Raw genomic sequence first — 24,619 nt, 5'->3', positions numbered from 1 at the left:
ACGCTCAACGCTGTATAACCAACAGGCACAGCTGTTCACGAATCTGTCTGCTTCACCAACCCCAACAACAACGAGAACAATAAGTATTTTAAAGAAACATATATTTCAGCTAGGAGGCGCGCTTTCAGTCCTCAATACCGATTATCAAGTTAAGCTGCCATTGATGACCAAATCGACGGCACTCAAATGATGGCGCTACGATTGTTAATGTATGCGTGCTCAACTACCCTGCAGGGAAATATAGTTGTGAACTAACAGTTCATCTTGCATCTCCACCAATTCGTATTCTATCTTTCTTCCATGCGAACAATTGGCATTTTTATATGGCGATGTTAAAATAGCAGTTTATAGTTAAAATTTAAGTGTAACCCCTTACTAGCCAAAAAAATCAACAAATCCAAGCTGCTTTTAAAAAAGCCAGTTTTAGACCATTTAAAGTACAAAACAAAAAATTCATTCTATTATATTCCAAAGCTTCAAATTATTCTATTTTATATACAATAATACTAAAAGTATATACAGCATAGTTTTTTCTTACAATTAAATGAAACTTCTTTCACGCCCAGTAGTTGGCTAAACATTCAAAATTGGTTCAAACTTGCACAATAAGTAATCTTAAAAAAAAACTAGTAAAGAAACTAAACTTAAGGTTTTCACAGGAAATTAATTAAAATTAAAGTTACTTAAATTTGGGTTTCATAATATATTTTATATGTTCGGTTGCTGCAAGGATTTTTCTGCGTTTTTTATTCAATTTTTATTTGAAGCCGAGCCGCGAATAACGTTGTCACAGCCGCGAATAATCATTTTTTGTAAGACCTGTATTTTTGCAGATAACCGTTAACATTACTCTCTTACATTGTTCAAACACCAAATTAGCCTTATCGCAATCAAAATGCAATTAGAAATAAGCAGTCAGTGGAAGAACGTTGTAAGTTACAAGCTAAAGTACTCGTATACGATCGGAATTATCAAAATTAATTTATAACTCAAGAGAAATAGAGAAACAAAAACAAAGCCTAATGCTCTAAAATAGATAGGAAATAAGAATAAAAGTTGAGAAATAGTGGAAAGGCGTATATAACAAGAAAAAAATAAAAAGTATATCTGCAAAAAATGCTCTAAAACGAGTCATCGGGAAACACGTTTTAAGACAATATGTTATTTTCGATTTTTATTATTTTTGTGTTGAACTATTTCTATATACTTAGGTTTGTGATTGTATATCCAGCTTCAATTGCCAAAAATTTACAATAATTTAAATAAAGGAAAATGTGTATAAATTCTACGAAAAACAACACAGCAAATAAACAGCTATTTTGTCTGTAATCTGTAATCGAACTGAGCAAGCCTCGAAAAAGAAGAGTTAAATAAGAGATGATATTTCCTAACGCAAAGTTACTGTTAATTACTTTTTCCTGAGAGCTTTACAGTAAGAGGGTGAGAGTTTTAGATTCCGATAATCTAAATACTATATACTTAGAATACGAAAGAAGTATAGTATTGCAGAACCGTAGTCATGCTAAAATGTATATTCTAACAGAACTCGAAATCTTGCAAGCTACATAATGCCGCCGCTTCAGTAAAATTCCACTATGGTCAGTGATGACAAGAAAAAGGATATTTAAATAAAAATTAATGCTTAAAAGCAAACCCATGAAGCGATAATTTAATGTGATGTAAGATATCTAATTTTCATTCGATGTCAGCTATCTTGAGCTACTTCATAAATCCATGATGTGCTCAAGGAAAAACTACATATTTTTAATTCAGAGCAAATTCTAAACGAAAAGTACTCAGAAGCATCGAAATGAAAGCTTTGGCTAAAAAATACTAAAATACTACATATTTTTATTGTGCCACAAAACGTTGGCAAAAGAGAGTCTTAAGTTTGTTCACATCCCAAAAGCCAAAATGGAAAGAAAAGATTGGCTTAAATCCAAAAAAATTGCCCGGAATCACTTTTTGAAAGCGGATATCAAGATCGAGCGTATCAAAATTTTGCAATGTTGCAAAGAGCCAGAGACGATCCCTCCATCGGTTTAAGCCTCTACGCAAACAAATTAAGTCATTTTTTATTTAAAAAGTGTAGTTTTATTTAAACGAAATTTGGTTTAGATCATATACTAATTGTCGTGTGTTTCACCTGCAAAAATAAACGCCCCATCTTAAAACACGACTTGTAAAACGAGATAAATTCCAGAAGTATTTGTTTCACGTTGGAAGTCATATACTTTCTGAAGAGCAGATTCAAAAATTGAAAAACACAACCAAAGCAATTCATTGCACTTAGGCGATATGGCACAGGCAATATCCAAAATTTGTACATGGGTTAACATAGGTCTTCTGAGAATGGTAGAAATATATATTTTATGGAAACTTATAGTGTTTAGAAAAGTTGCAGAAATCGTTAAAATCCAACAATTTTGGATTTGAGTAGCATCCGAAATCAGTTGTCATTTTTTTTGTCTTGCTTTAAAAAAATTTTGTTTCGTACTGAATTAATTTTATGTTTTAAGTAAATACATTTTTCACGTTGAATAAAATGTATATTTTCCATGTATTTAAAGACTGAAAGAGATAAATAGCACTGGTTTCTTGGTGAGAATAAAATAATGAATAAAAAATGTAGGGCCTTCTATTTGTGGACCAACAACAAGACGCACGCCACAAATAGGAAGAGGAGCTCGACCAAAAACCTAAATGTGCCAGTACCGAATTGATGAAGTATAATAACTATTTCGCTTGAAATTGAATGTATTATTATTCCATTTCTCTAATCTTACTGACATCTGATGCGAGGCTACACATAAAGCGAATAAATTGTATGCAAGTATGCTGCCTTTATTTAATAGATGTGAATTATGGGTTCTCAATTAAATTTATTTATCAGCATCTAATTGCTTGCAATCCTCTAATCATCAGCCCGATCCATTGGTGCGTCCATAGACGAGTCTTAAACGATCTTGTCTAGAAAAGAAAATCAACTATTTAGCAAAAAAATTGATCATTTTACTACTTGTATTATTTTAGTAAACGACGAACTAGCATGACTTCTTCTGTTAAATACCCATATCTACGTATCTATAGTATACCAGTTTGGCCTTTTCCAGCAGGGTAGGCAAATGTAAGTGTGCTGCGGCATGTGTCCGTGTGTCCACGGTGATGATACATTTGCTTAATGGAAATCCATCAATTTTATTTCACACAAATAACTGGTGGGTGTGGCAGCATTTGTATTATTTTCTATTTATCATTTTATTTTATGAGCTGCCGCGCACACACAAACACGTGCAAGCGCACTTATAAACACACATATATATATCGATATATAGGTAAATATTTCGCTGCTGTAAATACTGTTTAGGCAAATAAATAACAAAAAACGGCGATAAAAACCCAAAAAGGGCGATTAGCATATCTGTTTTTGGCAGTAATAGCAAAAGATTCTCGAAAGGGATGCGCAGTCATGCACGCATTTGAAAAACATAAATAAATATTAAACATAAATATTTGTATATCGGAAATTATTACGTGCAGGTAAAAGCGACAATAAAATTTTCGAAATTGAACATTGTTTGCTTTCCAACAGCCTTTTGATGAGTTAATAAATATATGTCAGATACATCCCTACTAATATTATAAATGTGAATGTAAGTTTGTTTGTTACGCTTTCACGCCAAAACTACTTAACCGATTATTATGAAACTTTGTACACATGTTTTTGGAGGTGTTAGAAGTAAAATAGGATACTTCTTATTAAAAAAAATGGTCTCGAGCTATAGGTCAAAACGTGGACCCGGGTAACCTTCGGATGTGTATATACAATATGGGTATCAAATGGAAGCTGTTGGTGAATGCTGTAGTTCAGAGTATTTTTCATGCCGCTCCGTGACTAGGGTCTCGAGATAGAGACCAAAACGTGGACCCTAGAATGTGTTTGTACAATATGGATATCAACTGGAAGCTGTTGGTGAATGCTTTAGTACAGAGTATTTTTCATGCCGCTCCGTGACTGGGGCCTCGAGATATAGGTCAAAACGTGGACGCGGGTAACCTTTGGTTGTATATGTACAATATGAGTATCAAATGGAAGCTGTTGGTGACTGCTGTAGTTCAGAGTATTTTTCATGCCGCTCCGTGACTAGGGCCTCGAGATAGAGACCAAAACGTGGACCATAGAATGTGTTTGTACAATATGAATATCAAATTGAAGCTGTTGGTGCATGCTTTAGTACAGAGTATTTTTCATGCCGCTCCGTGACTGGGGTCTCGAGATATAGGTCAAAACGTGGACTCGGGTAACCTTTGGTTGTATATGTACAATATGGGTATCAAATGAAAGCTGTTGATAAGTGCGGGGTAATTTTCATACCTATTGATGACTAGGGTCTCGAAATATATGCCAAAACGTGGACCCGCCGTGTCTTTGCCCAGCGAAGCGGGCCGGGTTTGCTAGTATTGTATAAAATATGTGAAAAAATAAATAAATAATGATGCAAACTCGCATACACACTCAGCGTTTCAGCTTACAACAACATTTTGATATTTAATTCCAAATTTATTTTCTCTTTTATCACAGGCGAGGAGTGCTTCTGCCGAGACTGGCATGGCTGTATAATGGCCCAATCGATTGTTGGCCAGGAAAATGTGCAGCCATACAAATTCTCCGAGTGCAGCAAAAAGGATTATATCGATGCGCTGCGCACCGGACATGGGTTGTGTTTACTCAATAAGCCAAATGAGGTAAGTTTTGGGCAAGCGAAGGTACAATTCAAAGATTTGTGTGCTGCTGCAACATAAGAACTTTACTCATGCAGTGGCTATTCGGAATAGCTTAATGGAATCAAGATGATAAACAAAATATTTAAGATGACGAGAGTGATCTCCACCTATCTGAGCTTCTCACTGTAATTCAATTAGAAAAGGGTAGCTGCACAAAATTATTTAATTACAATATATTATCCTACTCGCACGACTGTATCTAATAACATTACGATAAATTCGGCAAAAGTGCAATCAGGGTTTATCTATAAAGTATATAAAAAATTGAATGTACAGCTATCTTCCAATGCAGAGAATCTTATATTGTGCGCCTAATTTGTAAAATGGACTAATTCGTTAAATCGAGTAATTTGTTTTTAAGTTTACATTTTAAAAAGTAAATATTATCTTTAATGCAATGACTACAGAAATAGAATAAAGTTTATTTTTTACAGAAAAAACCTACAATTCGCTTTTGCTTTTGAGCAGTTTCCAAGCTTTTCTACACAACGATTCTTACAAAACCCTTAGTACCAAAAGTTTTGGCAGTTCAACAATATTTGCTATTACCCAGGTGATACATTTCTCTAAGCAATTTATTGCTTACTCATGATAAAGCTCATTTGTAGCATCGTCTATTTGAGTAGAGGAACGCGCAACATCTTCATTTTCGCTTTCATCGAACTTTGAAAAATTATCAGCACAATTTCACTCTGGAATATCTGTCATTTCAGCAAGACAAACTTGTATGCCAGAGTCAAGGTCGATTCAAGGACGTTAGTTATTGGGCGATTAGCTTAAATTTAAAACTCTAAATTAATGGGACTCAAATAGAGCTGTGTTGAGATAACTTTTTCTAAAAAAAGTAATGTTTCAAATGCGCTCACATAGATAGAAAAAAAATTTACAATTTTTTCAATACTTCTTTGATTGGGAAAAAGAAAGAAAGGTTAAGGAATCGGTGTTTTCCAACATTCGCATTCTGGAAGATTGAAATTTTGGGCAGTTGGGGATGAAGGAATTTATGCTGATAAGGGTAGGCAGGTTACAAAAGTGTAGGCAGGTTACAAAAGTGACAATTAGCAGGTTCGCGACGTTCCATTAAGTTGTGTTGTGTCATTCTCATGTGTCCAAGTTTAACTGTCCGCTGAAGTTGAGCTTAAATAGTTTGCTGTGAAAATAGATGTTGTGTTCGTTATTGCCAGATGTTTTGCTGTTTTTAATTAACATGTTTACATGTACCAGTCCGAAGTGATTTATGCTGCAATGTAAAAACATAAACCAACTCAACCTTTGTTTGGTATTACATAGCAGAATAGGTCTTAAGCTCAAGAGAGGTTATGCAAATAACTTATTATCAAATTTTGATTCATACACTTATTTGTATTGAATGTGCAGGCTGAACAGCAACATGCACGGAAATTAATGTTGCCTAATAGTTGGTTCGTATTGAAAATGAACAAATCTAGATGAAAATCACGCTGATTTCTAAAATAAAAGCGTTTTTCTAATGCTTAAAAATAGAATATTCTACTAGTTGGGCGCCTGTAGAACTAAATATGACACCTATGTGACTTGCGTGCGAATCTACAGAACATTTTCCTGACACCACTTCACCTGTGAATAACTCTATCCAAGCTCAGGAATAGTATAAAGCGATTGGAACTCAAATTTCTTTCACAAAATATATTTTTCTAATTTCTCAATACATTTTTTTAAGAGAGTATCTGTAAATTCTATACGAAATACACAAAAAAAATTTTTTTTGGAATTTCAAAATCTTTAATCCACCGTTTAACTCGCCACTTTTCCTACAATTACCCATCAAGTGGAGTCCTTTATCACGCTAATTTTAAATTACTTGCATTAAAAAATATTTTTTATGTTAGTACTAGCTTTCCTTAATAAAAATTGCATGCATTTGCATATATTTTAAATAAAAAACGCATTCAATTACTTAACCTTAACATATTTAAGCATATTTAAAGTAAATTTATATAAGAGTCCATAAATTAAGTGAAATCTTTGATTGTTTTAGTAAACTACAAGTTTTCAAACCTCAAAAAATATTAAAAACAAAAACATTGGAAAAAGCAACGATACATATAATAATTTCACGGCCAAAATGTAGCATTTTTACTTTACGCATTCCTGCAAACTGTTTGACACTGACTTGGAGAGCAGATTGGCAGCTCAATAAGTTTTGCGGCTCGATAACAAATTTATGTTTTCAAATATACCTTATTATTGAGTATAGTCTCCCTGAATATCTCCTTTGTTCCAACGAGATTTCAATTTATGAACTCCATCCCTGAAGTGTGAATCTGGAAAGGCTGCAAAATATGTACACTGTCACAGCTGTTATGACCTCATCATTTGTTGAAAAGCCCTTTGCAGATATTTGCATGTAATCTACCAACAAAATTCCTTTCGCATTCCAATAAACTGATGCTAACACCTTCTTGGTCGATTTCTGGAAATGAACTTGTTTCTGAACCTAAGAACTAGGTTCACGCTACTCTTTAACCTCCTGTTTTGATTTAGAATCAGTCTCATCCATAATGATGAATCGACGCGCAAAATCTACTTTATCCTTACACTGCCCAATGAGATGCCTAGGATTTCTACTAAATCTCTTTCAGTCACTCCTGTACTTTTTCTACGATTTCTGGTGTTACTGTGGTTTTTTCATATTCTTGAGGTGGATTGTCTTTAAGGTTTGTACGACTACATTTAAATTCAGCAACTCATCTCTCTACTGTACTAATTGATGGTGAAAAGTTATTGTACTCTTTCAACATTAGTTCATAAACATCCTTTGCTTTTAAACCTTCCAAAAATAAAAATTCAACCACTGTACGATGCTTGATTTTTTCCATAGTAGAAAATACTGTGACACTTCGATACTAAATGGCAAAGATTGAAATGACAGATTGAACTGAAATTTTACGCAAAAAAATTAGGCTAGTAGCAACGCCCTCTCTTATCACGGCAAAACTTATTGATCAGCCTAGTAGGTTTTTTGCAATGAGCACATGTTTTTGTATATTTTCTGTCTTTAGAATTCAAATCTACGCTTTCTTCGTTCCGGTTCTGGGATATTTTTTAGTTCGCGGAAAAACGACAAACGAGAAACCGCAACTCCTGAGACAATGTTTTAATTGTGATTTGTCAAGCAAAATGGGTTTAATTTACAGAAAATAGCAAAGACCTAATGAAATCCTTGCCTTTTATATTCCGCTCCATATACAAAGGGTCAAATATTACATGCGCGTTCATGTACCACCAATATCTGCATTTAAAGAAATATACGAAGTGGCCACCTGGAGCAAGAGCGGGCTACTGAATAGATAAATTACAGTCGATCCACAATATGAGCACCAGCTTTAGTAAAATTGTAAAATCCAATAATTTTTTGGAAGTTTTTTTGCGAAAATGTGTTTACAACATTTTGTTGCACAAAGTTGAGAGTAGCCGTTTGGCAACTTTGACTGCCAATGTCGACGGAAAAAATCATGAAATACCTTCAACGGTTTTCATTCTTCATACCATTGCCATCATTGCTGTCATCAATTATTTCATCATCATTTTCCTCTTCTAACCACCTCAAAATGCGAGCTTCTTGTTGCCAAAACAGTAGTAAGTAACGAAGAAACTATTTAACATTAACCGTCGCATGAGGCGAAAAAATATGCGATGAAATTTTAAACAACTGTCTATTCCATGATAATAGCGACGCAATAACTAAGCGCAACGGTACGGAATATGTTAAGCATAGCATCATGTGAAATTACAGCCTGGCCCGTAAGTTAATTCATAGAAGAAGATGCAATAGCCTTTTTTCCGCCCACGTAACAGGTGACGGGTTAATTAGAAACATTAAAAAATTTGAAATGTAGAGATTTATAGGTGATTGACTTTGGCGGATTCATTGTTTTTGGGAGAAAATTAATGTTTTTGGATTGTAGGAAGTTAATGGTGGATCCCGCATAGTGAGCCGAAGCTAAATCTGGCAAAAAGGGAGTACCAAGATTTTTTATATTAATTTTTTATAATATTAATGTAAATTTCTAAGTTTATTGTACCAGTTGCCCCAAACGAATATATCTTTTGACCTCATTGGCAGATTTCTTGCAACCCAAAATACTTAGCCAACTTTTCAATATTTATTGCAGTACCAGGATTTGGAAGTGTTACGCCTTACATCTTCCTGAAGGGTGCTTGAATTCACTTCTAAGTAGGTTTCATCGTTCAAAATTACGTCAACAAATTTTATAACTTTCGGATGCTGGTTCTTTCGATTTTCGCCTGCTTCTCGCTAACTGTTTCATTTCATTTTTATTTCATTACTTTTGTATTTTATTAAAAATAAGTAAGATATAATTAAATTGTCATACTTCTCTAACTCGCTGTGATACAGTCATTTCCTCGTCTATCGTCTATATTTATAGGTATATTTTGGTATAAAAGAAAATTTTGGGTTGATCTTATCCAAAACCACGTATGTCAAAACCACTCACAAAAATAGTACCGCATACAATAAAAATACTGCAAGCTTTTACATACATAGACTTTCTAAGTGTGATTTCAGAAAAATCTTAAAATCTTTTGGTGGCAAATAAAATTCTTGAAATAAATAACGAATCCGAAATTTCGCACAAAAGGTTGTTACTGAGAAAGAAATCGCATGCAAGCGAGATAAAAAAAACAGGTATTGAAAGTATACGAAAATAACAACAAAGTTATGAAAACAAAAGCATTTGTGTACATTGTGCCATTTTTAGCTACTACTCGCACAATAACAACAACAAAGAAGCACGATCAAGAGTACTACCTCCAGATGAATGCAGCAGGCACGTGTATGACAGTGCTACGACATGCAACATGCAACTTGAGGCAAGCAAATTGTTAGCTGTCTCAGTCACACCCCTGTGGCACTAAGTATTGGCGCGTCGCGCTGTTTGCATTCACAGTCAGCACTTGGTGTACGTATGATTTCTCATGCAATTTCCCTCTCCTCCTACAAGCTATTGAATTCGCTGGAAAATATGCAAAACAATGCCGGAGACAAATGGTGCAAGAATAGCGCTGGTGCATAGCTAAAAGTAAACAAATAAACAAACAAGCAAGCAAGCAACTGCAGTAGAGAAATGATGACAATTTTTGCATAAACGAAGTGGCAGCACACAATCCACTCACACACACGTAAACACATTGGCATGAAAAACCACTCAACGTCAACGACGAAATGCTTCTGGCGTGAAAGTGCAGCACTTTTGGCTTTTGTCTTGTTTTTTTGGCACTAGGTCAGCGGCAGGCAGCATCAGTTGGAGATGCAAATTGTTGTTGGTTTCATTTTGGTTGATGTGGCTGGTGCCGTCCTCGCCAATGCATATGGCGTCATCGCATGCTTAGCTCTGCACTAGCTAGCTTGGCGGCATTTTAAGCGCTTCACGTAAAAATGTATATGCACAGTGGCGAGCATAACTGAGTGCACGATAATTTCTTTAGTATTTGAAATATTTTTCGAGTTCAAATTTTTTTACTAGTTTTCTTTAAATATTGCTCATTCTAAAAACATAAAAAATAAAATTAACTTAAAATTTAAACTTTTTAAAAAGTATTAACACCGATAACAATGTCTGCCTTGAAATCAACGTAGAATCTCTCTTGCTAACAAGTGCTACTTTGGACTAAGTAGGCAACTGAGCAGTAAAGTCCTCTCTCGATGAACAAAACTAACACTCTACAAAACTCTCATCATGCCCGTCCTAACGTATGGCACAGAAGGGTGGACGATGACAACATCCGATGAAGCGACGCTTGGAGTGTTCGAGAGAAAGATTCTGCGTAAGATTTTTGCACGTTGGCAACGGCGAATATCGCAGACGATGGAACGATGAGCTGTATGAGCTTTACGACGACATAGACATAGCACAGCGAATAAAGATCCAGCGGCTTCGTTGGCTGGGCCATGTCGTCCGAATGGATACAAACGCTCCGGCTTTGAAAGTATTCGATGCGGTATCAGCTGGTGGTAGCTAAGGAAGAGGAAGGCCTCCTCTGCGTTGGAAAGATCAGGTGGAGAAGGACTTGGCTTCACTTGGTGTGTCCAATTGGCAGCGGTTAGCACGAGAACGAAACGACTGGCGCGCTTTGTTAAACTCGGCCAAAATCGCGTGAGCGGTTATCGCGCCAATTAAGAAAAAGAAATATTTTCTTAAGTATTTCAAAACATCCAAAAAAAAAAGAAATATAACTAAGAATTGTAACACGAATGGCCTTGCAAATAAAGGAACCCAAACATGAAGTCTAGATGTCAGTCAGTACGCTAACTTTTTTTAAGTCATCTCTGACATTTGTCGAGTAAACAGATGTACAATTTGACACGATATAACAACGCGTAAAAATTATTGAAATTTGTTATGAAAATGCTCGATCTTTAAGAACAACATATCGCAAAATTTTTTGAAGAAATAAACTTACGAATGAATCGATAATTCAAAGGTTAGTGAAACAATTTGTAGAAACTGGCTAGAGAAAGAACTGGCAAATCAAAAACTGGACGTTCTGTTGAGGTTACTGCTGCTATAGAGCAAAGTGTTGCTGTACAGCCTTTAACATAGATATCTCGACGCTCTCAACAGGAATTAAAGAATCGACAGTTTTGCTGATTTACCTGTAGAAGTGCTCATGATCGACCTTAGAATGATGTCATCGCTCATACTTATTTGTTAAGATTAATAAAATATGAAAGTTTTATCTAAATGTTTACATATTTGTTTACAACAACTCAAGGCGCGTCAAAAGTCATCATGCACTCAGTTGTGCTCGCCACTGCCTTTTTGTATGTGTGTGTGCGTGGCTTTGTTTGCATAACTGACTCCTTTGTCTTGAGTGGCTTGCACGAATAAAAAAAAGTGACGTATGTGTTGAAGATAGACGGGCTGTCTTGGTGACTGCCTCAATGGCTGACAGTCGTTTCTTGTATATTATCTCAATCTCTGCGACTCATTACCTTTGCCAGTTGCAATTCTATGTAATTTTTTTTCTATTGTTATTTGACGACTTTTTTCTATACTCGTATCATATTTCAGCTTTTCCAAAACACGTTGATATTCGCCTCACACGCCAATTGAGGTATTCACGTCACTGAGCCTACCCACAAGCATATTCTACCCGCACTTGTAGCCACAGAAGCGGAGTGCTTTTGAACTTTGTTCTATATGTATCCGCGAGCATTTGTAAATGCATATTCATGTATGTATGTGTGCATGTATTTACTGGCAGTGCGTGTGCCTCTCCAGTTCCCCTTTTTTTAGCCGCAGCCATGTGTGAACGCAGCGACCTCGTTCGTGGCAATTTCGTTGGCTCGTTTCTTATTTATTGTTCCAACACACTCATACACACGTACATAAGTTCGCATTCACACGCGTAACCCAGCTAAGCTTTCGCTGCGCCTCTAGACACTCGAAGCTTTTCAGCTATTATAGTAAGTATGAGTGTGTGTGTGTGTCTGCTGCATGCTGAGGTTAATTGTGCCCCGAACGCAGCATCGACACCCAAACGGTACCAAACAACAACACTTCAAGCGTTAGCATTGCGAGCCCCTTATACCGAGTTGCCCTCGGTGCTGCCCACAGCACTGCCACATGCGCTCATCCTTCATCCGCACAGCCTCTGCCCGGCCGACTGCATTCAAATCCTGTTAGTAAAATCTCTTTTCTGTTTTTCTTTCCGATTTCATTTTCCTTTTTGTTTTTTTCTCTCTGCCATTTCATATTGTATTGTTTTGCCGCGTTATTGTCGCCGCGGCAGCCGTTGCTGTCCTCATTCTACTGCTGGCACGTTCACTCCTTCAGCCACGCTGGCGTATGAGTGACTTTCACTGCAGTTTGGAGGTTGCAGTTTCAAAGTGAAACTGGTGGCAGTAACACGCGTGACACGCGATAGCACTGCTGAATTAGTGGCAGATATAAAAAGCTGAAACTATTTTTGACATTTTTGAGTTGCATTCTGGCACTCGAGCATCAAGGTGACACCATAATTGGATTATGTAAGCGCTTTTTCACAAATTGGAATATTAAAAAAAATCAAATTGGATTTTGCTGAAAATAGCCAAGAAATATTTGCTGTCGCGGCAAATTTCGAACTTTAGGTATGGTTACTTAGACTAATGCCAATATTTACTAAAATTCTCTCTTGAAGAAGAGTAAGCGCGAAATGTACTTTTTAAAGAGAAAATACTTGATTTATAGCAATTATTTTATTAACAAACTATATTCCAATTTATACATATATTTTTTTTTTTCAAGTACATCTTTATGAATTTAAAACCTTCTCTTTCTTTACTGTTTCAGATCGAAATGCGCCGCAATTGTGGCAATAAGATCGTCGAAGAAGACGAAGAATGTGACTGTGGCACTTTCGAGGAGTGTGCCTTGGATTCGTGCTGCGATGGCATCACTTGCAAACTGAAATCAGAGGCGCAGTGTGCCAGCGGTGCCTGCTGTGATCAGTGTCGTGTAAGTATCCGTACTCTCGTGATATATTTAAATGACTTTTGTGCATGAAATGGTGGTACAAGTAAAGTGGAGTTAGAGATAAAATATTTATATATCGTGACGACGCACCCTGGTATAAAAAATGTTCTACATTTCAACCACATCCCTCATAATAATAGGGCACGTATCATAACCATTCGCAAACCACGCTTTCACCCCACAAGGAATTTCTTGTACCTCACAGTAAACTCTGAAGATTCTGTCAAGTCTGTTTGTGCATGGGTTAGGTTAGACTAAAAGGTTAGCCAGGGCTCACTTGGATAAGCAACAAAAATTTCGTCGTTTTACAATTTAGAACGTTAAAAAGAAAGGGCAGGAAAGAAAGGTTAAAAAGCGGTTTTGAAAGTGAATTATTTTTATGGATTGTGGAGAAGATCAAACGATGACTTATTGCGGTTGTGTTAACTGATTTATACTACTGATGAAATTAGTCAGGTGTGTGGCATCTCACCTGCTATATCCACAGCTGTAGCCAAAAATGTAAGAACCAAGGTGTCTGACGCTAGCCCCCATCCTCCAGATAGCAACTGCAGAGAGTTTTCGAAGCACTATCAAGTTCCCCCACATGGATACCTAACTGAAAATGTCCGGAAAGAATACCTACAAAATTTGAAAGCTGCGACTTTTTTAGCCTTAGATAAGCATGTGGCCAGAGGGATCTCGCAAATGTGCATGCTTGTGCACTAACCCAGCTCATACTGAATTGATGAAAAGTCCGGTTTCTAAGGGAACCCTAATCGAGAAAGAATCGGCCAAAATCGCTTGAGCGGTTTTGAAGAAGTAAAGGAGACGAAAGGGAATTCAGGCATTTTCGGACTAGATTACTTGGTACTAGTAACAAACACAGATTGCTCGTGGGCTATACGAGTGGGTGTTTACATTCATTTGGCAGCCGTGATTCTATCCCGGTACTGCATAACAAGAACTAAACGGCCATTGACATAAGCATAGCTTGTTGTTGAATAGCTTGAGTCACAACTCAAAACTTTCAGACCCCGGTTCTCCAAAATAGAATAAAATGTTATTCTTTTTATGCGCAACCACTGAAAAAGTTGTTGGACTTCAGTGAGTACGAAAAACAATTGAGCAGAACTGGATTATGTATGCTGTTCTACGAACGAGATCAACGCTATTGTAAGTTCAAGAGAGAAGTAAGGCGTACTTTCAGAAGGAAAGAGACAGAAAGACATGTAGGAGTAAGAATGCCTACCTGTTGGCGGACAAATGAGGTATACCTAAGCTATAAAAGGAGCTTTTATTTACACTGTCACGCTGTAACTCGAGCCCAACTTAAGAATAACACACAAAACTGACTGCTAGCCGAGGTAAAGAGCTGAGTAGGCTGTTCCTACTGACGATCCCGCAACCAAGTGGAGAAGGATATCATTCATTAGTTTTGGGAAACAAAAATTTATTATTTGCTCAGTAGATAACTGTAGTGAGCGATATCTCGTAAAGTATCGATCAAACAATTTAAATGACATTTTGCACTAAAAAAACAGTTTGCTGTGAGTTACAGAGTGTTAATAATGGAAATCAAAAAAAAAACTTCATAACAAAATTGTAGTTTTTCTTTAATAAAGGCGAAAATGCAAGCCAGTCTACGAAAATTGTGAATGGTGTTTATGCTACCGATACTGTAACAGTTAATGACGCGCAGTTTTGGCTGATTTAATAATGGGTTTCTTTTTTCTCAAACTAATATATCTAATATCATTGCCAACTGAGGAAACCTTCGGGCATCAGCTAAGATACTACCCATACAGCTGCGAAAATGCTCTTGTCAACTCCTGTTCCATTTAATTTTTGGGAAATTGCAAAATGTATCACTGGAGGGACTATTTATCTTCTTGAAAAGATCTAAGTGATATAAGTAACTTACGTAGAGGATGAAAATCAAATGCAGGTATCACCATGGGCCTTAGGGCAACCGCGGGCCTTGTCTGAGATAAGCAACCTGCTAACTGAACTTAACCTATTCTGCAAATTATTTTAAAAACTGTCTCTTTAGTTATCCAAAATAATAATACCTTTAAGTCTCTAAGACGATTTTTCCTGTAAACTGGTATAGGGTTGAGTACTTTCAGTCAACATTTTCCTAATATTGCATGTGAATATCTTTCTTGATTAGTCCGACCTGGAACCGCAATAGATATGTTGCATATATGCATTTAGATATGTTTTTGCTGTCGGAAATGCCAAAATCTCTCGTTATAAAATAAAAATCTCAAAACTTGTTAGTAAATCCTTCTCCTATAGTTATTTTATGTAATTTATAAGCGTATGTAAAAATTTATTTTTCGCCCTGTACAATCATGCAAACTCCATACCTCGAATCAATTTTCTTTCAAAATAGGTCTTATAATAAATTTGGTAACGATATTAAAGACATTCCTTCGTTCAACTTCAATCTCATGTTGGCTTTTTTTTTTAGTTTTAAGAAGTTTTACTTTTCTTATATCAAAACATATATATTCTTCGGCAACCCTTAACATTTTCTAAGATTTATTTTACTCTTTTATTTACATCCCCTCATTTTTTATTTCTTCTTATAACTTTTCTCCTCTCCTTATGTCGCTCAGCTACGTCCGAAGGACTACATCTGCCGTGATTCGCACAACGAATGCGATCTGCCAGAATATTGTGATGGTGAAATTGGTCACTGCCCAGCAGATGTCTTTAAAAAGAACGGATCGCCGTGCGGACATACCAAAGCGGGAGTGTCGGGTAAGAAAGAAACGTTATAAACTTATTATTATATTCTCTATATTTATAATCTAATAATATCAAGAAAAGCAAATGTCTCTTTCTCAAATCACTATTAGACGTTTTTGCTTAGGAATAAGAATGTTTGCATAAATAATTTTTCTTCTTTAAATAATAAATATAAACTAATGTCTTAAATATAAACTAATCCTCTAATTTTCTTAGGATATTTATGTTTTTAAATAATTTTTGCAATCCACTTAATCAACTTTTCTTAGGTTATTGCTTTCAAGGTGACTGTCCCACCTTGAATTTGCAATGCGAAGCGATTTGGGGTTATGGTGGCTCGGCAGCCGATCGTCAATGTTATGAGCAATTCAACTCAAAGGGTTCCATCAACGGGCATTGTGGGCGTGATTCCAATGAACATTATATCAAATGCGAGCCAGAGTAAGTTTAACAAAAGCCAAAAACAAAAAAATGAATGCAATGGGAAAATACCTGTTGATTTTTATGAAGATAACATAGCTAAGATTTTTTTATATTACTGCAGAAATTTAAGTTAGATGAAGTAAAAGAGTGCGTTATTTTCGCATAAAAATTAATGTAGTTCAACTTTTCTGCGGTTCATTCAGCTTCAATTGCGCTGAATTAATACCGACACCAACAATAGCAAAATTGTCTCAGGAACTTTATGTTCTCAATTTCATCGAACATAATCTGATCGCTCTCTGTTGGAAATATAATGAGTGCCTTTTCACTACATCTTTTAGTAATTAAAAAGAAATAATATCAGGCATAATTAGGTTATCATACATATTTGTAATGTCTCTTAATTTTTATCTAATTTCATTAAAATATGTTTGATAAGCCACACCGTCTGTTTGTTTTTTTAAGCTTAGCAATTCAAATGAATACCAATCAGAGAGGGATTGATTAATGCAATAAATTCGCAGTTTGCACTGATAGCTAGTACTCGTAATAGTGTCAAATTTTTCCACTAATGCTATTGGTTCTTAGTGGTGAGTTGCAAAATATTAGCCTCCCTATACAATATTGATAGGGGTGTAGAAAAATGTTCTTCTAAAATTAACATTAGAATATTGCAGAGAAATTCTCTTCAGCCTAGTGCAACTTTTTCACTGAAATTTTAGTGCGAAGGCATAACACCACTTATTATAGTGGAATACTCACATTTTGCACTGAATTGAAATACTGAGTTACAATATGACTACTTTTCTTTTGTTTAATTTTTAATAACGTTATATAAATATATATATACGGCTATAAAATAACTAAATATAAATACCATATGAACCCGACATATTTTCAACCAAATATTGTGTACGAAGTTTTATAGCTCATTAAATTTTTAATGTATAAAAATGCAAGTTTAAAGTTACACATAATTCTTGTGACTCTTTAATTTAAAGTGACTCATAATTCAAAGTGACTCTTAATCACCTTATTCCTTGATGCTGCTGCGCATTATAACGAATGCCTGAAATTGTTGTTTATATATACTACTGAACAAATATATATAGTAACACTATAACAAAAAATATAATTTATTCCAATATATTTAGTGATAGCAAAACTCAAGGTGCACCAGTACTAAAATTTCAACCTTCCAAATGCCTTAAATATTTTTTTCTTTTCTTTTTCTTTGTATTTTTTTTTTTTTTGTTTTTTAGAAATGTACAGTGTGGCACACTTCAGTGCAAAGAAGGCGAACGTCAACCAGTTAGTGATGGCATTGATCAGCTTTATTCGAATACTATTATATCGATCAAAGGACTGGAGTATGAATGCAAGTAAGTAGAACAAATAGAGTTTGTTTCGCTGCTATTACTTTTTAACTTATAGTTATTATAATAACTTTTATTTTTAAATGTTAAACCACTTCTCTACAAATGATACAGGGCTATCTTTATGTCGGTTTGGAAACATTGAATAACTTTAAAAAAAGAAAACAACCACTTTGTATAAGTGAGGTATTTTTATTTGGTTAGGTTATTCACAATTTATTAAAACTTTTTTTTACAATATCAATCAAGTGGTCACCTTTATTAGCAATCACAAACTGCGATCTTTTCGTGCGTTTGTCATCACCTTGTCAAGCATTTTGGGTTTTATAGCGTCGATTTCGCTTGTTTCGGTGTAAAGCGATCCATGATTGAAATTGTACTGAATTGAAGTATCGAAAGCATGTATGCTGAAGTCGATCGGTTGGTAAATCACAAAGTTATTCAGCTTTTACATACGGACATATAATATAGCGCACCCTGTGTTTTTTATTTTTTTTTAATTTAAAACACGAATTCTGTTTAATCTATTTTTTCTTGAGAAAGAATTCAGAAGACTTTGGAATAACTTTGATGAGCATGGATATATAATATAGCCCATAAAATAGTCGTCTCAAGCTCATCAGCCTTTCCACTATAGCTGGTCATAAGAAAATGCTAAGTATAACTTTTATAATCGAACTGCTCTCGAGGATAGTTCCAATTTTGCTTTCTTTTTTAATCTTATAAAATGATTTACGAACTTGATGAACCATTGAACCATAATCCTTCTGCACAGATTTGAACTCCTATTCCAGCAAATTTAGTTTATAGAACCCACTTTCCAACTAAACAAAACTATACTGCGCGACTCCATGTCAATTGATTGAACTCCGATCAATATAAGCGTTAAGTTTTTCTGAAAATTAGTTGATTTATACTCTTGATTTATAATAAGAAGTCAATTCAAAAAATTAAAAAAAATGTATAATTTTGAGATATATTACGGAAAATTTGTTTAATGTGGAAAATTTGTTTAATGTGATATATTTTCTGTTCCTCTTAATATTTTTAAACTTTTTTGGGTTTCTTAGAATAAAATATACGTTTTAAAAACCCTTTTTGCTTAGGAAAAATATTTATTTTGTATTTTTCTCATTGGTAGCTGAGACTAAGCTTGGTAGTCCTTGAAAGTTGGAAATGGTCGGCTCCCCAAATACATAGTATATTCAGGCTCGTACAGCAAACTGATGGAGAATCAATGCAAAATAGTTCTCTAGCAAAGCTTATATACGAGTAGGTCTATTAAATTGGCGTTTACACCTTTTTTGGGTGTTTGACCGAGCTCCTCCTCCTATTTGTGGTGTGCGTCTTGATGGTTTTCCACAAATGGCAGAGCTTACGTTCTCGTATATTAAGACTTATTTCAAATCGATCGCTGTAAGCAGATAGAAAGCAATTGGATGTTCAGCAGACTCACTTAAGTATATTTTATCAAAATTTTTAGTTTGTTGCAAATAGTTTTAAGAAATTTCATCAAAAATTTAACAAAACTGTTAATGGCAACATCATCGTTTAAACCCAAGAATTCTGCTGAATACTGGTAAATCTAAGAGAGTCAAGATAGAAGTCGTAAGTTAACTAAATTTCTACGTAATTAAACAAAAACGTTCAGTTTACAACTTCCTTAAATTCCTTCGTCATAATTTCAATGAACCTAATACTATTCTTTTTACTGGCATTATCCTTCAGAAAAAGAGCACTTATTTCAATGTTCAAAAAATAAAGATTAGTTAGCTGCAAATAAAAATAAATATAACTATTTAATAATTTTATCGTTGAAGTAAAACGAAAAAAAGTTTATAATGTTTTACCTAACTTAATAATATTGTTAGCTACGAGATACCCTGAAGGCTGCTAAATGTCAGATTCATATATAGAATATCCTGAAATATTTCGTCCCCCTTATGCCAGAGCCATACATGAGTAAAAATTTATTTATTGAGAAATAGAATTTGATATTTTATTGCTCTCTTAATACTAGAAGGTCTTGTTTCCAATATAAAAAGTTATTCGTGGTTATCCTTTTCAAATAGTTTTCAAATAGTTTTACATTTCGGCGGTGGTAACTTTGGAGGAGGCGGTTTCGGTGGCGGTAATTTAGACGGCAATGGCGGTGAATTTGGTGGAAATACGGTATAAGATAGAAAAGATATGGAAATAAGATAGAACATCCAAAGTTTTATCCAGTCAATAAATTTTCAAACATGGAAAAATTGCACGTACGTGCTTCCGATATAAGGAGACGGTTTGTTTATATTTCTGGCTTAAGCCCAAGTCTTTTGAAAGTCAGTTGGAGAGCGAAACCCGTTGCATGATTGCACCTCCTTCTTTTGCCTCTAATAGTGCATCGCAACACAATCGAATATATATTTTAGCTTTTCCAAGTAGTTTTCCCTGTATTTACGTATTTTTTAACGAAGATACATAAATAGTTTTAAATTTAGTAGTTGTTTTTTCTTTTGCTCAAAATCTTGAAGTCGTGTCTATTCTTCCAATTCGTGTGTAGGTGAGCAAAGATCAAAAGCAATCAAGGTTGGTAGAAAATCAGGTTATGCATTCTAAAGACCACCAACTAATTAATTAATTAATTTTCATTTTTGTCTTGTTCACACATTTTTATTACCATTAAGAGTTTAACTGAAATCCCAAACATTTTTGCAGTCGAAACTTTTAGCTATAAGGAATTAGAATCTTTAACTAAATGAGAAAATATCAATATTCCAGAAAAAAGATAAACAACTGATTTTGCAATTTTGTAACTTGGTTGTAAAGTGGTCTGCTTATTTGTTGCTGCTTTGTTTGCCTGTATACTTTCTCATTGAAATTTTGATAATAAGAATCAGTTTTACAAAAACGAAATACGTGTAAATGTTGTTTAGAGATTCGCTATAGAAATGTAACTACAGGAGATCAAGAATAACCTACTCCTTTTATTTTTATTGTGACTCTCACTAAAACTAGCGTAAAACTCTCAAGAAAAATATGTTTCCCACCGTGCTAAATCTCCCTGTACGATCTTGCGTTTTCTGCTATGGGTTATTTATCGCCCGCCTATTTATCTCTTAGGCAAAGACACTTTGGCAGTGACTTATTCTTTGAATTCTCTTCGTTTGTGGGTTATTGAAAAAATAAGTGCATGCAAGAGTGATAGAGTACAAGTGTGACGTCACATGCATGCAGTTGCATGTCAGAAGTCTGAAATTGCGAACAAAAATTGTAGAAGTAGAAGAAATTACACCAACAAAACCCGAATGAATCTTCTAAGTATGACGTCACTCACACTCAGCGACTCTTTTAAACTCACTGAAAGCAGAATAGCGCCACCTTTGTGTTCGGTAGATTGTTAAGTTGATGTAGATGAGTGGAAGAGAAGCGTTGGGAATTTATTTGCACGACATGTATGTGCTAAAATTTTAATGGTGGGCGCATTTATGATACACAGAAAAAAACGTGTAACTCCATAAAATGATACGCTGAAGATAAGCAATCATATTATTTTCTTTTATTTAGTAGTAACTTCTAGCTACGTAGTCACAATTTCTGCCCAGTGTAAAATGTATGAATAATTTTAACTCACAAAATTAAATTGCAAAATTCTCTACCCATAACTTCAATTATATCATAAACAATAAGAAACACCATAACAAATATAAAAACACTTTTCTATTACCAAAAAAAACTTGTTTGCTTTTTCCGAACGATGAGTGTCCGAGAGCAACAGTAACAAAAATGTACAAAAACTTAATTACCTGCTCACTTTTGTGCGTAATTTTTTCCTCTCAAGTAATAAGAGGTAGTGTGAAGTGTCTTATTTTCTATCTCTGCTTACTTCTCATTAGCATAAATAAAAAAAGAAGTGAATTTGAAGAGTTTTATTTATTCTGTCTATCTATTCCTAGCAAATTCGAAAATCTCCTGTCATATTTCATATTATTCGATATGCAGAACACAATGGCCAGGGAATGAGCTAAAAAATTTTTAAAAAAATTGCTTGCTAGTCACCATCAACCAAACAGAGTTTAGCAAATGAAATGAAAGAATCATTTACAAATACTCTTTTCCTAATTTAATCTTAACAAAACTAATTTATTCATTGTAACATCAATAATTTTTGTATAACAGTAGACTTTAATTTCTTATATTCTATATTATTTATGCTCATATACTCATTTTTTATATTCTATTAACATTAATATTCATCACAATATTCCTGATATAATTTTCTTTTGTTTCCACTTCAGAGCCACCAGCGGTCAAGTGGGCTCCAATGAGTATCCGGAACATGGCTTGGTTAAGGATGGTACGCCATGCGGTAAAGATTTGATTTGCCTGAATCAGACTTGCGTCAGCATTTTTCCACACGTCGATCAAACAAAATGTCCGACAGATAAACAAGGCCAAGAGTGTTCAGAACGTGGAGTAAGTAGGAAGATAAGCACAAAAGCAATAATTAATTTCAATTCAAATCGATAACAAAGAAAAAAATAAACAGATTAATAAGAGTGTTTATATATAAAAAATCTACAAATATAATCATTTCCGCAGCGACACACATACATGCATACATACACTAACCTATTCGGATTATGCTTTTCACTGCCCAGTGAATTTCTGAGTGTCACTGAAAACAGCAAGCGAACGAACAAACAAAATTATAATAATAATATTATAAGGCGGGTGGCCATTATAAAATTTCTGCCGCCAAATGAACGGCACGAATCTCGCATCAAAAGAATAAATCGAGGTTGTATACTCGTGCAACGTACAAAATTATTAAATACAATTTCATGCCACTCCAATGGGCAAAAAGCTGTGCTGCTGCTACAATTTAACCATTTAAGCCTGTGACCATTCAACCATTAAAGTATTTAACCCACAATAACGAGCAGCGCTTGAAATGTGATTACGCAGCCGCAGCCGCAGGCGCGTTACCAGGCGTCTGATTAATGCACACAAAAATGTGATACAACCAAAGGGGAAAACAAGAATAGTAATTGCATGCATGGAGCTTTGCAAAAACACAAAAACAAAAAACACAAACAACCTTGTGAATGAAGAATATGTTGTTGGTGAAATTTGCATCACTGCGATATGTATGGAATGTTACGTATACGCCGTGCTGACCTGCACACGCCTGCAATAAATCTTAACGACAGCACTCAGCACTTTCCTACAACAATAACAACAACGCGAATAATTACGCAATACGAACGAAAGATAGTGTTACAAAGGGAATAAGTATGCACATGTTTGTATGTATTTGTGATCATAGTGGTTTTTTGTGCAGTAATAGTCCGAAATTCGACCGTAAATTCCATGCAGTGGCTCATTTACGGTCAATGGTGACGGACTAGCAATACATACATACATATATGCGAAGGACTAGCATTAACCAGAACTGTATTGACTGAGCAAGCAAGACACAAGAACACAAATTCCGCTATCTGCTTGTCCGGCCAGAATGTCGACAAGCCTCATTATTGGGTCAACGCTGGTCGCCGCCATCAGGCTGAGCTGTATACGGCGCAGCACAGCCAATAGCCAAATAGGTTTTAATGTAATTAAAAATTTAAAATATTTCCAAAAGCTTCTCCACACAAACACACGCAAACACAGATGCACGTGGAGGGTCATAACCAAAAAAAGCTTTTACACTGCTCATTTTGGTTGGTTAATGGTTGGCTATCGGGCTCGTAAGTTGAATTGTACATTTGGAAGCGCTGTCATTTTGCATTTTTAATCCATTCTGAAAGCTGCAACTTTTAATGGAAATAGTGTTTAAGCGAAGCTTTCACGTTGATTGGGCTTGCCTTGCAATATCCATTTTGCTTGGCCAAAAATATGTATGTGTGTTTGTGTGGATATGGGTGTATATCCGACAAGCAATGTGCAAAGCCATGGGAATTGATTATTTTAAAAAATTATTGTAAAGGCAACTTATATTTTTAAAACCTTAGCTGAGCAAACGAATTTGAAAATATTTTCTATTTTTCAAATTTTATTAATTACTTTCAATTTCCAATTTCTTCAATTTTTCAATTTCCGAATCTGCAGGTATGTACGAATACGAATCGTTGCTTTTGCGATATGGGTTGGGGCGGCGTCGATTGTAGCCTTGTAGTTTTATTGACCACACCACTGCCAACGGAAGCGCTGCCAACTGCGGAGAATACTATCAAAATGGAGAAGAAGGAGACGCCATATGGTAAGATGCCTATGTGTAGAACTAAACGATAACTATTGCATTCGCAGATGCTAAGATACTACATTGGGGCAAAGAGAAGCGCAATATTTCTCCGCCTCTGCCTCAATCCATGTAGTATTTACATCTATATATATCTTTCACGTGACCCCAACTTCTGAAAGGTATATAATTTTTTCTTTAAGTATTTTAGAATTTCATCTTCTCTGCAAATGATTTTATAAAAACTTGAAAAATAATATACATTTTTTTAAAAAAGAATAAATTAATTTGTTTTAAAATATGTAGCTTAGAAATATATTTATATATATTATACAACTATTATACAACTTACGTGAATTTATATGTGCAGAAAGAAAAAAATAAAAGTAAAAACGGTTATAATAGGGAAAGAAAGTGCGAAACTCACTCCAAGTTTTCACGTTTTCTTTAGTTGTGAGAAGTGTGTTAGTGCCTGTTCAAGTACCTTTTGAAATTAGCCATTACTCTTTAGTTAGTGCCCAACAACAAACTTCAGAGGCTCTGTAGCCTTCGAA

The 24,619-nt window shown here is 35.0% G+C and overlaps 1 protein-coding gene across 1 annotated transcript in view; it reads left to right on the top strand.

Annotated features, from left to right (window-relative positions):
• Positions 1–24,619, top strand: part of LOC129238265 (uncharacterized) — a 193,372-nt gene that overhangs the window by 118,250 nt on the left and 50,503 nt on the right. Inside the window, exons 7-13 of the mRNA XM_054873303.1 lie at positions 4,583–4,746; positions 13,125–13,289; positions 15,911–16,055; positions 16,313–16,484; positions 17,729–17,848; positions 22,123–22,300; positions 23,936–24,086. Of these exons, the coding sequence (XP_054729278.1) occupies positions 4,583–4,746; positions 13,125–13,289; positions 15,911–16,055; positions 16,313–16,484; positions 17,729–17,848; positions 22,123–22,300; positions 23,936–24,086 (1,095 nt within the window). The remainder of the gene's footprint in view (positions 1–4,582; positions 4,747–13,124; positions 13,290–15,910; positions 16,056–16,312; positions 16,485–17,728; positions 17,849–22,122; positions 22,301–23,935; positions 24,087–24,619) is intronic.

Source organism: Anastrepha obliqua, chromosome 2, assembly GCF_027943255.1.
Source record: "Anastrepha obliqua isolate idAnaObli1 chromosome 2, idAnaObli1_1.0, whole genome shotgun sequence".
In the NCBI taxonomy this organism is placed as follows: Eukaryota; Metazoa; Arthropoda; class Insecta; order Diptera; family Tephritidae; genus Anastrepha; species Anastrepha obliqua.
Note: the sequence above shows the minus strand (reverse complement) of the source record. Positions and strands in the feature narration are given on the sequence as shown.